General features: G+C 36.6%; 2 protein-coding genes across 2 annotated transcripts; one reads left to right on the top strand and one right to left on the bottom strand.

Annotated features, from left to right (window-relative positions):
• Positions 1-220: 220 nt before the first annotated feature.
• LOC124820270 (formin-like protein 20) lies at positions 221-12,850 on the top strand. The gene is made up of 17 exons (XM_088113265.1): positions 221-504; positions 1,269-1,972; positions 2,119-2,340; positions 2,414-4,146; positions 4,238-4,367; positions 4,773-4,844; positions 5,325-5,423; positions 5,576-5,617; positions 8,296-8,376; positions 8,453-8,503; positions 8,588-8,669; positions 8,868-8,962; positions 9,039-9,110; positions 9,984-10,100; positions 11,466-11,534; positions 11,615-11,681; positions 11,886-12,850. Exons 1-17 carry the CDS (start codon positions 432-434, stop codon positions 12,050-12,052), a joined length of 3,876 nt encoding a protein of 1,291 aa, XP_087969391.1. The 5' UTR covers positions 221-431; the 3' UTR covers positions 12,053-12,850.
• A 1,287-nt stretch (positions 12,851-14,137) lies between these two features.
• LOC148198881 (uncharacterized) lies at positions 14,138-15,837 on the bottom strand. Its single transcript, XM_088112064.1, has one exon. It carries the CDS (start codon positions 15,470-15,472, stop codon positions 14,486-14,488), a length of 987 nt encoding a protein of 328 aa, XP_087968190.1. The 5' UTR covers positions 15,473-15,837; the 3' UTR covers positions 14,138-14,485.
• Between the last annotated feature and the right edge of the window lie 467 nt (positions 15,838-16,304).

Below are 16,304 nucleotides of genomic sequence, written 5' to 3' on the forward strand. Positions count from 1 at the left end.
ATATTTCATGCAAAGAAAAAGTACGTAAATATTATTTCATAAAAAAAAGAAAAAGAGAAGCTTTTTAGCTTTACGGATTATATCACCTTGTCACATAAAGAGAAGACCTTGCCAGGAACTACGAACGCATGATGCTGTAGAATTATCGTAGGATATCTATACCTATATATACATATATGCGGGAAATGGATGAAGATGGTTTTCGTGAGAAAGACTCAAAGAAATGATTTGACGTTGATGAATGATATTGTAATGGTGTTGGTGTTGATGATGATGATGATGGATGAGTTTACTTACTATAAAAAAAATCCTTCCTTTAATTTAACTATAACTTACCGAAACCAAAAGCAAAGCCGCATGCATGGCCCAGTTCCAACCCAACCAAGTCGAAAGTAACACATTTTTCATACTCAGAAGTACATCCCATTCCCATGGCTCTTTTCCGAAGGTTCTTTTACCGGAAACCACCCGATCACCTCCTCGAGATCTCCGACAGACTCTATGGTGTCTCTCTTTCTCTCTCTCTCTCTCTCTCTCTCTCTCTCACATTCACTTCCTTTTTTCTTACTTTACCTACTTACTTACACCTTTTTCTTTAACCATGTCTACTTTACATTTGTAATTATTGTTCTTGTGAATTGAAGCATAGTTCTTGTGACTGATGGCTGAGTTTTGACCTCGGTTTCTGAATTTTTTTTCAAGTGGGTTTATGGTAATGCAGTGACAATGTGAACTCTGTTTCTGTTTCTGGGTTTTCTGTGCCATTGGGTTTGGTCTATTCCTGTTGGTCATGTTTTTCAGGTTTGGGAGGGTGTTTGGGGTAAGGGTTATTCAAGATGTAACAAAAATGTGGAACGAGAGGGTTGGATTTGGAGTGACTTGAATAAAATAGTAGTCTCTGTAGCGATTCGTCAGCAGAGGATTTTTAAGTAGAAACTCCAGAAAGGAATGTTGATTTTGTGTGGAAGATGTGTTTTGAGTGAGACTTTTGTACTCGTCCTCAAGGTTTTATGATGTAGTTGCAGTCACAGTTTTGGCAGAATTCTTCGTATTGTGAAAAATTACACACAAATGTTGTCACCACTGGAGTTGCAATGTGATTGTAATTACTAAATCTTGAAGTTGTATCCTGAATCGTGTTTGGAGCCCCTCGTTTAGAACCTTGCTTGTTGTTACTGAGATTATAGTTGTTGTTGTGTCTTGCAGTAACAGTTGTTTCTGTTTAGTGTCAGAATGAATTTTTGTGTAATACTTGACTGTTTATGCAGTTTTTGATTGTTGCTTCTCCAAGAATGTGTTGGAGGAAGAGGAGTACAAGGTTTATGTTGGGGGGGTCGTGGCTCAGCTACAGGATCACTATCCGGATGCTTCTTTCATGGTGTTCAATTTCAGAGAAGGGGATAGGCGCAGTCGAATTTCAGACATAATGTCTCAGTACGAGATGACAGTTATGGAGTACCCTCGGCAATATGAGGGTTGTCCCCTTTTGCCTCTGGAGATGATTCACCACTTCCTTCGGTCAAGTGAGAGCTGGTTGTCCTTGGAGAGCCAACAAAACGTGCTTTTAATGCACTGTGAAAGGGGTGGTTGGCCTGTACTTGCGTTTATGCTAGCTGGTCTTCTGTTGTACAGGAAACAGTACAACGGGGAACACAAAACTCTTGAAATGGTGTACAAGCAAGCACCCAAAGAACTTCTCCACCTTCTATCCCCTTTGAATCCACAACCTTCTCATTTGAGATATCTTCAGTACATTTCCAGGAGGCATTTGGGTTCTCGATGGCCTCCATCAGAAACACCCTTATATTTAGATTGCATTATTCTCAGGGTCCTTCCTCTGTTTGACAGAGGAAAAGGATGCAGACCGGTTGTGCGTGTCTATGGTCCAGACCCTTCAAAACCTTCCAACCGAAGTTCTAAGCTTCTTTCCTCCACTTCAATGGGCCAAAATCATGTTCGCCACTACTTGCAGGTGACTTAGATTTTTAAGTCGTTATTCAGTGAGTTAATTAGATACAATATCCGTGCTATTCATAATTGATTGTGAGTTTATTAGAGAGAATATCCTATTAAGAAGTTTATTAGAGAGAATATCCTATTAAGAAGTTTTAACCACAGGCAGAATGTATGCTCGTGAAAATTGACATCCGTTGTCATGTTCAAGGGGATGTGGTTCTTGAGTGCATACATTTAAGTGATGATTTTGTTCGTGAAGAGGTGATGTTCAGAGTCATGTTTCACACTGCGTTTGTACGGTCAAATATATTGACGCTGAGCCGCGATGAAATTGATATTCAGTGGGATGCAAAGGATCAGTTCCCCAAGGACTTCAAATTTGAGGTAAGTTGTTGTTTTCCTTGTCAGTTGTTTTCTGAAGCAATAGCAGTTGAACACAGTTGTATCTGTATATCAGGTGCTTTTTTTGGACGCTGATGCTGTTATGCCTAATCTAAACACAGTCGATGCGAGTGACACAGAATGTGCTTCACCTGAGGCTGAGGAATTCTATGAAGCTGAAGAGATCTTCAGCAGTGTAATTGATGTACTGGAAGGTAAGGGAGATTACGATTTTCCAATGGTTCATGACAGTGGAGTGGATGATGGAAGTCATAAAGAGATCTGGAAAGAGTATTCAGATCCTCATACTTTTCTGGATTCCGTGTTAGATGATGGGATTAACCAACAGGTTGATGATGGGAGGTACAAGCTTGACAAGGGGGTGGTTTTAGATACTCATGCTGTCAAAGATATTGGAGTGGATTATGGAGTAACTTTTATGACAAAGGAAGTCACTCTGAATGCTCTTGATAAATTAGCAGTTAAGCAAAACAAATATGGCGAAGATAACAACAAAACGGAACAAGACTTAGAATCAGAACTAGGGCTGCAGGTGCTTGATATTTCCAGACCAAAATCTGATAAATTACTTATTTCTTCTGAAAAGAAACAACTTCCTTCAAACTCAAAGCCCATGCAAGAACCGCATGGTTTTCAGGCAAATTATGCAAAACCCAATGTAACAACTAGATCGGTTCCTTCTAGTAAGGGTTCTCTTCAAGATTCCATTAATTTCTCACATCCACCATCAAGGAACAATAGTTCACCACTAACATTGTCATATGTTACCTCTGAAAACAAGGAAATCATTGATGCAAAAGGAAACTCTACTTCTAGTTCTCATGTCTCTGAAGTAATTGCTTTTATGGACACGATAAACGACCTGAAAAGCTGTGATGGTGATAACTCAATTTCTTCAGACGCTGTACCTGAAATAGGCTCAAACTGTCCAGTCAAAGAGACATCTCTTCAGTTAGCTAATCAAGCACCACAACAGAGCTATGATCAAATGTTACAACTTCATCCACCTCCACCTCCTCCTCCACCTCCAATTTTTGGACAAAATACCCATTGGAAATCTGTTGGACCTCCTTCTCCTCCCATTGCAAATGGTGTAATTCCATCAAAAGTTTCACTAGCACCACCACCACCACCTCCTCCTCCCCCTCCTTTGCAGTCTACAAATGAACCTTCGCTTCCTTCTACCTCAATCTCTCCAACAACGTTTAAAGCTCCACCTCCTGCACCCCGACCACCACATTATCCTTCACCTCCTTTAAGTAAATCTACACCACTTCCTCCGCCTCCTTTAGGTACTGCTCCACCAGCACCACCACCTCCTCCTCCTTTAAGTGCTGCTCCACCACCGCCACCTCCTCCTCCTTCTTTATCCAGAGGTTCACCTCCTCCACCACCGCTCCCTCCATCCAGTAGAGCACCACCTCCACCGTCATCTTCTTCACTGTCCAGAGCTCCACCTCCTCCACCTCCACCAAATCGTGGACCACCACCAACAACAATGCCTGGAGGCACAGCTCCTCCACCACCTTTAGGTGGTCGAGGCCAACCTCCTACTGGAACGCGAGCTACTCTTGCTCATTCTCCCCATGTACCTCTTGGTGGTGCTCCTTTTCCTTCACCAATTGGAACTGATACAAGAGGGAAAGGTCGGGGACTTGGACGTCCTACTGGGGCTGGTGCCATGGGAACTCGGAAATCCTCCTTAAAGCCTCTGCATTGGAGTAAGGTAACAAGGGCATTGCAAGGAAGTTTATGGGATGAACTACAAAGACGTGGAGAGCTTCAAATGTAATTTAACTTGCCTATTATTGATTCATTTCAATTCTCTAATGCCTGCTTTCAACTCTTCATGTTTTAATGATTGGTTTTAAATTCTTAGAACACAAGAGTTTGACGTTTCAGAGATAGAGAAGCTTTTTTCTGCAAATGTTCCAAAACCTGCTGATTCAGATGGTAAACCTGGCGGGCGGCGCAAATCTGTTGGATCTAAAGCTGACAAAATCCACTTGGTATGCTTCTATATGAATGTTCTTGAAATTTGATTTTTGAAATAAACCTTGGCTAAGGTAGTCTTGCCTTTGTACTTCACAACAAAGGTTGCTGATGTTCATGGATTCATTATATTACAATTGGAATTTAGTTCCATTGTTTTGTATGCTCAGTAATTTGTTCACAAAGAAATCGTTTCAGTAATTCGTTTTGTTATGTCAAGAATGAATGACTATCTTGGCAACATAACTGTGATATGTTGTCATTACTGTCTCTTCCATTTTCTGGAAATTCCAATTCAAATATTGCACAAGTGCAGTGTGCATTTCTTTGGCTGTTAAAGTATTTATTCAAAATTATTGATATAATGTTCATTTAGTATTTTCCTAGTATCATACCAATAAGTTTTTTCTGATTGATTGTAGATTGACCTAAGGAGGGCCAATAATACTGAAATTATGCTCACAAAGGTTAAGATGCCTCTTCCTGATATGATGGTAAGTTGATACTTCGAAATTTCTTAATTCATGCGAGCATTTTAAAACTATAATCATGCAAGCTAAGATTTCACATTAAAGCATATCATAGTAACAATGGTATTCTTTTTCCATGAAACATAGAATGTAATTTTATGAATGCAAGTATAGCAAGACATGTGGCAGCTTTGTGCATGAAATTGATAAATGCTTTATTGATGATTAAAAAGTATGTCTCTCAAGCTCAAAAGAAAGTGTTACTATATCTATCCAAAAGACTGGCCATGCCTTGTGGTACAGAAGGTTGCACAATAAAGTGCCAAAAAAAGTGTAAGTCAAGTCTTGTAGAGAGTAGAATCTTGTACTGTATATCTGCTTTTGATAATAGATGTTCTTGGAAACAGTTTCTTGCCTTATTATATATCTGCAAAAGTATCAAGCTAAATCTCTTGACTGTAACTTATTCAATTTACGGTTTTGCATGACGAAATTCATATCCAGGCTGCAGTACTGGCTATGGATGATTCAGTGTTAGATGTTGATCAGGTGGAAAATCTCATTAAATTTTGTCCAACCAAAGAGGAGATAGAGCTTTTAAAGGTGAAGCTTAACAAATTTATACGTGATTCTTGCCTCTTTATTAACAATTAAAGGTTTTCATTTCTAGAAATTTCTCTTATAATGAGTTGCTACCTTTCATTATAATTTTCTTGCGTTTCTAATTTTCATTCAATTTGGTTATGACTATATAGGGATACACCGGTGATAAGGAGAATTTGGGGAAGTGTGAAAAGGTTTGTGAATGATTTATTTAAGCCATAATATTATATAGTACTTGAGAAAAGTATAATGTGAGCTCAGAAAATTATGCGGGATTTCTATGATGCATGAAGCTTATAGACTGGTTTTGTTCTAAGCAAAGGTTGCTGTAAAAATATCCAATACTACTGATGATGTTCTCCAGGGAAACGTTCCAAAATAGAGATGAAAGAACAAGAGTCAAAAGTACAAAGAAAGAAAGAAGAGTACAATTTCAATAGGATTTCGACATCCGAGACTCTCCCAACCAATATCCCCATTGATCCAATTGTCCCCACTCTCCTTCTATCTCTCTATTAATTACATAGATTCCGGCACAATTGTATTATTGGGCATCCTCCTAGTATAGGTCCACTTAATGGGAGGCCTACAGCGAACACCCCAACAGTTTCACCTTGTTCTCAAGGTGAAAATGTGGAAACTGCGCTTTAATTACATCTTCTGATTCCCACGTGGCTTCAAAGTTTGGAAGATCTTGCCAATGAATCAATGCTTCTGCTGTTCCAGAGGCACTGTTTCTGGCTGCCACCACTGGTGCTGGTTGAACTTGTAGCTCCAGGTCTACTGCTAACATACTAGGCAGTAGTTTTGGAGCAACTGAAGGAACTAATGCTTTCTTCAAGAGGGATAAATGAAAGACTGGATGGATTTGCTATCCGGGGTTAGTTTTAACTGGTTGTAAGAAACTTTTCTATTCTTTTATTCCCCTCACCGACTCATTTCTCTTTTAAGCACTAGCCACGCTTCAGCCCTGCACTATTTGCACAGTTCTTCCACTCACGGATCTTATTTCCGGATCACTCACTCACAACTCTTAAGAGATTGTATAGGATACACAAAAACTCACACTTCTTCATATATCTTTCTCACAGAACAATCAACCCTATTTATAATTCTGGTTTACAATAGAATCTGGTATGTGACTGGACTCAATATCTTCACCACCTAATAAGGCAATAGGTTTATGGATCTTCTTTCTTATATAGTGTTCAATTTTTTTATTTTTATCTAATATGAGACTTAGACTCATACTTGGATTCTGAATACAACTGCACCCAAATCTCTATTAGTAGCATTTGTGTCATCAATTAATGTTTAAAAAGTATAGAACTATTAAGATGGGTAACTCTGCCATTCTTTTCCTGAGTGAATCAAATGCAACTTGAGCTTGTTGCTGCAAAGAAATACTGTCCTTCTTGAGCAACTGAGAGGATGTGCAGTTCTAGGAGTGTCATTTTCCTTCATCCTAATTTGGTGGTACACAAATTTCATATCTAAGAAAATAAAGCAGCACCCCCAAGTCATCCGACAACTCATCAATTACCGATGTAGGGAATTTATCCGGTATAGTTATTTTATTCAATGACATGTAATCAACACCAAACCGCCAACTTTCATCTATTTTCTTAACCAAAATAATGGGCTTGAGTAGGAACTCAAACTTAATAACACCAGATCTCAACATTATCACTAACTCTATATTTTGATATGGCAGTGGGGATACCTTTAGGGTCAAATGTTTGGAATTTCAGCCTCTTCTTTCAATACAATGGTGTGTGATCATGTATTATAAATGGGGGTACGTCTTAAGGTTCTTGAAAAACTCTTGAAAATCCATTCAATATCCCTGCAACCCATTCAAATAAAACTGAAGGGTCTATCTCACTCAATGTTGGAAGTCCTACATCGACTAGAGATAAGGCCAATTTGTGTTAGAATAAACTAAAATTTATGAATTATTAGATAGTTATTGTGAGTGGTAATGTTTAATATATTAGGAGAGCAAGAGTCAGGAAGTTAGTATGTTATTTTTTATATTTATGGTTATTACAGTGTTGTGTTTTTTTGTTATAATTGGAAACACTATGGCTTGGAGATGAAAGGCCAAATGTTTGTCCTTTAAAATGTGATGTTCACGTGATACGAATGCACACAGAAGAAAATTCAGATAATTCTAAGTGAGTGTCATTTTGCTAACAGTTTACGTGTATATGTGAGGTCAAACCTCACCTTACAAGTCAGTTTTGTGAGGTTAGATTTATAGTCCACTTCTTAATATAGTATCATATTCATGAGTTAGAGTTTATCTTAATAAAGTTTGTTATTTATTAGGTCTATTGTTTTATCCGTTATCGGTATTGATGTATATAGTAGAAGCACGAAGCTGTCTTGAAAGTACAGCTTTCCTATAGTGTAGTAATGACAGGATAAACTACTTATACTCCGATTTGATTAAAGGAAAGTTAGAAGTGATAAGGATGAAACTATCTGGTGCTATTTGTGATTTGTTTGGAAGTCGTTGCTATTACTAAAATTTAGAAGTAAGGTGAAAAGTAAAGAAATTGAGTAGCCAAACCACCATAACAAGAGAAGCAGGTTTATTTTAAGGAAAGAATTAATGGAATGCGAATTTATGAAACTAAATAATTGCAGAACACTGCTAAAAAATATTCACCCCTACTCGGAGGTTTGTGACATTCTTTGGGTTATGGATGCAAACCCTGTATTTTATCTTTTCATTTTTAAGTCTGTGGCACCACATTGTGGCACATTCCTCTATTGTTGAGACATGGATTATAAACAAATTCTTTTGATCTCTTTTAATTAAACTGTGTATGTGTAATATTCTCATATATATTGGTTTATATTTCAGTATTTTTTAGAGCTGATGAAAGTGCCAAGAGTGGAGTCAAAACTTAGAGTATTCTCTTTCAAAATTCAGTTTGGGACTCAGGTTTGCTGTTAGCTGCAATAATTTTCTGATTTTGTTGTGGATCTGGTTTCTTGAGCATCTTATTTTCACTCTGCAGATTACAGAATTTAAGAAGAGTTTACACACAGTCAACTCTGCTTGTGAAGAGGTACTTTGCTTATGAATCTAATAGATGTACCTTCCTTGTTTTTTTCTTTTTAAAACCACTTACTTTTTTTTATCTTGGCCTTAGGTCCGAAACTCATTCAAACTAAAGGAGATCATGAAGAAAATTCTTTATTTGGGTAATACATTGAATCAAGGAACAGCAAGGGGTATGTTTTCTTTAGTAACAGAAATGTTTTTATTGTCATTCTCATCTGGTTAGGGGAAATATATATGGTGTACTTCTCTGTATTTTTAAAATTAGATAATAATTAGCCCGTAATAAGTCAGTAGAAAATAATTTACTTTTTTTTTTTATATCTGTTCTCATATACAACATGAGTGTGAAATGTTTCCATTTTGTACAGGATCTGCTGTTGGATTCAAGTTAGACAGTCTCTTAAAACTAACTGACACTCGTGCTTCAAATAGTAAAATGACACTCATGCATTTTCTTTGCAAGGTAGTAGTCTCACTTGATTTAGATGAACATATTATTTGGCGGTTTAACTTTCAGATTTCTTCTATTTAAATTCCAGGTCCTAGCTGAAAGGTTTCCTGGACTCCTTGATTTTCACCTTGACCTTATTAGCTTGGAAGCAGCCACTAAGGTAACAACTTAGCTTTTGGTTCTTTATATACAGAAGAACAAAGCTTTGCCTTACCTTGTTACCCTGATTTATTGGTCCAGTTTTACATTTTACCCCTTATTTGTTAAAAAAAAAAATCCTTCCTTTTTCAATTACATCTTGCAATGCACCCTTCCATAATTTTAAATACACCTGCATACCATGTGGGTAATACGATGAGTCAATCCATTATGTAACTTGCTTAAAGTTTCAATCATGGTCAAAGCAACTGTACGACTAGGAGACAAAAATCACAACTTTTAGCAGCTAATTCTTTTTTATTTTCCAAACACTCACATTGGACTTTGCAAATGCCACGTTGAATTCGAAGTACTTTACTTTAGACTGGAAATTATGAGGGAAAAGCAGTTGGACTTAAATTGGGGTGGGAAAATGCTGACCTAAATGTAAAAGTCCTAAATTAGCATCCTTCAACTTTGCCCTTTGATAAATATCCACTGTAATTTCAATTTGGAAATTAATCCTTTTAAACTTTGAAGAAAATAGCCCTCAAGCAAAAAATGTGCAAATTTAGAAACCATGGATGAAATTGCAATTTCCCATATTCACAAAATCAAGAAAGTTCGTGCAGGGCCACACTTGTTGAATCAATCAAGATCAACAAAAGTCCCTATTGAATGGGTACTAACTTTTAGTTCTAGGTACCACTTGATAAATACAACTAGGTGTTGAAAGTTTAAGTAGGTTGGTTGCTGAAAATTAAAACCTTAGAGGGCTATCAACCCAGGGATATTTGCACTTTTAAGGAAAAGAGAATGATGTTTGTACTGGATAACTGTTACTATTATTTACGTGATTGCAATGAATAGGGATCATAAATTCGTGATCTTGCAGATACAATTGAAGTCATTAGCAGAAGAAATGCAAGCAATCATCAGGGGATTAGAAAAGGTCAAACAGGAGCTGGCTGCATCTGAAAACGATGGCCCAGTGACTGAAGTTTTTCGTAAGGTGATTAGTATTCTTAATTCTTCATTATATCATTTGAAGATCACAATTCAATGCAGAGAAAGTTATGCGTTTAAACTTAAATCATAATGCTGGTTTGCTAATCTCCTTCTGAGATTAAGCACGGAGTACACAAAGTATTTCCAAAATAAGTGTGTAAAGGTCTCTCTAGTCTATACAATAATAAAGTTATTTTTGTAAGGAAGACTCTCACTAAAGAGGATAATACAAATGTACATTCTTTGCTTCTAGAGTCTTAACTTCATCAAGTGAAGGATTCATAAAATGCACAAGTATTCTATATAAGATGCACTCTAAAAACTAAGCACTTAGAAGTTATGAATCTTTTCTTTGCATGCAAAGTCACCTAAGACTTTTATATCTTGTTTTTCATCAACTATTCTGCATGGCTTTGCTTCTTTTTATCGATGTCCTAGAAGGACCGTTATGACTTGTGTGTTTCTGCTTGTCCTTGTATCACACCTTCGAAGAATGTGTTTGACTTTACACTAGAAAATCCCACTGTTACCCTCTGTGCCATGGTAAAGGACAATCTTTTTCTCTGTAGCTACATCTACTCTTCTGACAGCACGAAAATGAACATACAGACTCAGAAATTAGGTGTGCGTGTGTCAGAATATTCTTAGGGAAGAGTGAGCCGACTTTCTTTTAGATTCGACAACCTTGCATTTTCATAAGCGTCCAGTGAAGTCCACATATATATGTCAGTTATTGAATTCAAAGGCGTCTTGATCTAGGTAGTAGCTTGCGTCCCACGCTTCTTTAGACTCATCTAGGCTTGTAATACTTGCTTCCAACACTTTTGAGTGACTTTGTTTGATCTTCAAATGTTGAGTCCAGATCTTCAGTATGACTTGCTTCTATCTTCCTTGCGTCTGATGTTTCCTTAAACTAGGCTTATCATATTGATCTATCCTCTTGTGATATTTTCTTTTGATCTTTGTATGAGACTAACTCTTCTCCAGAGTTTGTCTAAGACCTACAATTAGTTTTATGAATTTGAGTAATCTACAACATTCCAAGTAACTTTGTTAGACAACCAAAACATAATATTATTTATTATTATTATTATTATCAAAACCATGAGTGTCTTAAGCAAGATTTTCAGATGTAGATTTGTGTCAGACCATGAGTAATACATCTGTGTTAACAACGAGAAGTTAAGTGTTCTCTTGTATTCTGTTATGTTTCTTTCAGATCAGTTAGCTTTGTTTCAGATCAGTTAGTTAGATTGCTTTATATACTTGTATTTACTCTTCAGAAATAATAAAATTTATGTATACATAAATTCTAAAATGTCTCTCCTCTTTCTCAATCGTAATATCTTATATCACTTTTTTAATTCAGACATCGAAGGAATTCATTGCTGTTGCAGGGTCAGAGGTGGCATCTGTAACAAACCTATATTCTGTGGTGGTAATGTGCTTAGCCATCTTTTGGTTGATTATATATATGTATAAGGCAACATACAGATTGTGCAATTTATTTTTGTACAGGGAAGAAATGCAGATGCACTTGCCCTATATTTTGGTGAGGACCCTGCCCGCTGTCCTTTCGAGCAAGGTTGGTTTAGTGTTAATACTTTATTCTTGTTCATGGTGGAACAGAAAAGCAGAGGATGAGAGAGGAGAGTAGAAAAGGAAAGGAGGACACACTGTAGTTTCATCATTCTTGATTTGTTGTTTGGCATAAAGAAGTGACATGTTCTATCATTTATTTTATAACACTGAAGCTAACATGTTATTGTTTTTTTTCTTTGGTTTGTAGTTACTGCAACTCTCTTGAATTTCACAAGGTTGTTTCTGAAGGCACATGAAGAGAATTACAAACAAACAGTGTTAGAGAAAAAGAAAGCTGATAAAGAGGCTGAAATGGAGAAGGCTAAAGGCATTAACTTCATAAGGAAGAGTGGAAAAGATGAAGAAGAAAGTTGAGAAGGTGGCTGAAGTGTAGAAGACTAAGGGTATTCACTTCAGTAGAAAGAGGGCAAAGATAGTTGAAGACTTGTCTGCTCATTTCCACCAACGTCATTCTGAAGCTAAAGAGCAGAGATCTACCAGTGGGTAGTAAGGGGACTGCTTCCGATTTTGAGTTAAGTAGCCCACTTGGGAGATCTTGGTGTGACAATTAGCCTTTCAAGGTGATCTAATGAAGTGAAATGGCACATTCTTTCCATCTATGAACATACAGAAAAGTCTTGGGAGTGGATTCATTGATGACATCTTGAATCAAATTTTTGTTGATCATTCACAGAAGAATACTCGGGAAAGGCCAATCTAGACCGAGCATGAATGCTTCTCTGATCACTTGAGAATCATCGGAATCCAGTGAATGCCATGATAATGGATCTGATCTTAAGATTTAATAAGAAATTTTGAAGTCCGCCATGCTTCTGCTAGAGTAGACCAGGCTTTGGTTTTTATCATTCATTTGGCATTTTTCCATCACTAAAGCCTATGTCGAACCATGAAAAAACCTTGTACAAAGTTTGAACCCTCATCTCTGGGATTCAATTCTTCTCATGTAAAATAGAAAGTAGCTTCCCTTCTTCCTTTTAATATAGATTTTAGTAGACACCCCAAGAGCATGTTGTAAGCTGTCAGGTTAAGAAAAGAAAAGAATTAGAAATAAGGTCTCTATATTGTAATTGTATGACAAGCCTGAGATAGGAATCCTAGTTTCAGTTATCTTTTGTAATGCAATACATATTAGTGAAAAAGCTTCTTGTTGCATTCGGTTATCCCAGGGTTGGAATGTGTGCACACATTTGATAAAAGACACTCTTCAAATTCACTGATCCGATAGCCATTTAATTGTCTTGCCTGGGAAGGTACCTCACTGAAAGCTATATTTGCATCTGCTGAGAGACATTTTCCATTTGTGACGCCATTTTGTCATACATTTTGAGACTTCATTTGGTTTGGACATTCAGAATCTTTTACTTGAGATATAGCAGAATAAAGTTGCTAAAATAACTTGATTGTCGCCCATCTAGGAAAGAAAATATTAAGATATAGCCCAATAGGTGCTGCTAGAATCACTAAAAATATGCTTATCAAATTCACATGGTGCACAGATTATATTCTTAGTAGTGACTTCCACGCTTTAACTTCACTGATATTAATTGTGCAGATAAATAGGAATGGTGGAAAAGGTAAGTATTAACTTTGTTATCGTAGTTTACTTTGTCTGAGTTAGAGGTGGAGAATGACATGGAATCAAATATAGAGAAATACAATGGAATAGGATGGATATGAATAAAAATGTCATTCCATTGTTTGAATGTTTTATAATGGAATGCAACAAAATTTTCATTCTATAGTTCAGAAAAATTTCTCATGGAATGAGTTATAACTTTTTAATTCTCGCTTTCCAATCTATACAAACCAAAAAAATGAGACAATGCTTCCACCCTCTAGAATGACCAATCAAAACAGTAATTTTTCCCATGCCTCTCAAGGTTTGGCCGATTAGGCGAATTGACGGATCCTGATTTTGGAATAGAAAATTCCCCAGCATTTGCATTTCCTCTGTTTCTCAACATTGATGCCATGACCAACTGGTGAAAAAGTTGGAAATATCTACAAAGTTCGGTTTAAAAACACTAAATTTCAGTTGAACTTTATAGAAGCAATTCAGTTTTTTTCTGTAATTAAAAGTAGGTTCCGTGGTTTGGCGTCCATATATCATGATTTGTCGGGGCTTGCTTCCATTCAATGATGACAGATGTACTTGGGAAAACAATATACTAATACCAGCACCCTATCATTCATTGGTTTACACTAATATGCTGTCATGCATACATTTTGAGAAATAATTTAGAGGCTTGAGCTGATGTAGAATGAACATATTCTTCATGGGATCCACAACTCATGCAAATCCTAAACAGCTAGACTATAATTTGTCTTTCATGGGATTCTAAAAGTAATTATGCTGGAAACCTCAGCAATAATAAAATGTGTGACCCTTTAAGATGTGATTATTCATATTCATCTATCAAACACGTTACAAAACGCAAGGAAACAAACAGCAGCTTTCGTATTATTCACAAGTAAAATATTGCCAATAAATATACAAGGTAGAGAGTTGGAATAAAAGGAAGACAGATTTTAACAGCATAAAAGAAAGACATAAAAATAAAATGGTGAATCAATCTTCAGCTTCTAGCTTTTTCACATAGCTGAGCTGAGGTTCCTCTGTTGAAAACCTTTATGCCTTCGGAAGTTGCTCGACTTGGTTCGAGTAACATGAATGAATTTTTCAAAAGCATGCAAGACTGTTTAAATAACTTGAGTTCCTTCCCTTTTGTGAAGCATAAGAAAAACCTTAGGCCAAATTTATTACAAAGATATGTTACCTTATGTTACTTAAGGTAGTTCTTCAAAATTCTTGAATACCATGTAACCACAACTGTCCTCCTCTGTCGGGAAATCAATCATCGAAAACATCTTGTCTTCATGATCACCCCTCAACCCCATCTTGCAGAATTTGTAAAACATGCAGCTGACAATTGTGTCAATTATGATGAAAAGTGAGTACAAGTAAGCAATCAAAATGCCTTCTAAAACCGTAAAAGGCCATGATGACATTCCATAACTGTGATAGGCTCTTACAACCCTGAACTGGAACAAGGCCTCAATGGCTGCAAGGCCAACATTGGCAGGCAGTGCCAGGAACAAAGCCATTGATGTCTTTCCCCTTAGCATAACACAGGCCTTCAGAATTGCCATGAACCCCTTATGTTTCTCCATGCCAGATACAGTGAGTGCCATGTTGCAGATCACTAATGCATTGGCAAGGATCACAGAGAAGAGAACTGCAGCTGCAGCTGACATCAAACGTGTGCTACTTGGTGAAGAGTAACCAAATCCTTCAGCAAAGGTGAAGGCCAAAAACAGGAGACAAAAGCAAGATGCATTTGCAGAGAGAATAAAGAAAGAATTGTAGATATAGGTCAGGAGGAGAGGCTTGTAATGGTATAGGGTGGAAGTGAAGGAAGGAGGAAAACTCGGTTTGTGTTGATTTAGAGATTGAATTACGGATGCTTTTGCAATGAGAAGAAATGTGAGAGTGAAAGGAAGGGTGAAGATTGAAGAAGTGATTGTTTGAGAAACCTTAAGGTTGAGAATGGCAAACAACTTTGATGAGGAAGGAAAGCCAGCAGCATCAAAGAGAGACTTTAGGTGACTGTGTATTTGAGGCAAGAGGGATGAAGAGGCTGGAACTAAAGCCTGTGATAGGAGTATTGATGCTGAGAAAGGAAGGGCCAGAAAAGCCACAGTTGATGAGAAAAAATGATAGTTTTGAAGAAAACTGTGAATTGATCTTCTCAGAATTCTGCATGAAACCTCCATTGGAATTGATCTTTTCCTTGCTCCTAGGAGAAAAAGAGAGAGAAGGTGAAGATTTGAGTGGCTTCTCAATTCTCAATAGGTGATGTTTGTTTCTTTTCTTCAAAGTTTTTTCTTTTGATTTTGCTCTTGATTTTTGAGGGTTGGTTGGAGAGTTTAAAGGAACGGATAGGCCAACAAAAAATAAACTAACTCCTAGCAAGGTGGAGTTGTTCAGGAATCTGAGACTTTGTTATTGGTTTCTTGAGAAAATTTATACTTTTGAATCTTGTTTGTGCAGTGAAGAACCCCACCAATAGGTTCATGAGAGGGCAAAGCAGAGCAGCAAGTCCATGGCGTCACTGAGTTGATATATTAGCCTTTAGCAATAAGTGATTTGGTATGACAGCCTTTAAGTCTTTGTCTTGATTATGAAATGTCTCCTTACTTCAATTCCACATAATTCAGTCAGTACCTTATTATTGATGCCTAGAATACTCTTTTGCATCTCTAAGTAATATATTTAAATCATTCCAAATTGAATCATTCAATTTTTCTCCCTTATCTTCTAATTCAAGTGTCATTTTAAAAATAAAAACAAATAATTTATGGGTTTTACAAACTCAACATTTCAGTGCAAGTATAAAATGAAATGATTCAAAGGTTATTATGCAATGACATTTTACATTATTAACTAATAAAAATCATCGTCATTATTATTATTATTATTATTATTATTATTATTATTATTATTATTTTATTTTTTATTATTATTATGACTTCCAATATAATTATTTTAAAAGTTAATTACTTTTTATAATAATTTATAATCGATTGATATTATAAAATTATTTTA

The sequence above is a fragment of the Vigna umbellata genome, chromosome 4 (assembly GCF_029865625.1).
Source record: "Vigna umbellata cultivar VRB3 chromosome 4, Vumbellata_1.0, whole genome shotgun sequence".
Classification (NCBI taxonomy): Eukaryota; Viridiplantae; Streptophyta; class Magnoliopsida; order Fabales; family Fabaceae; genus Vigna; species Vigna umbellata.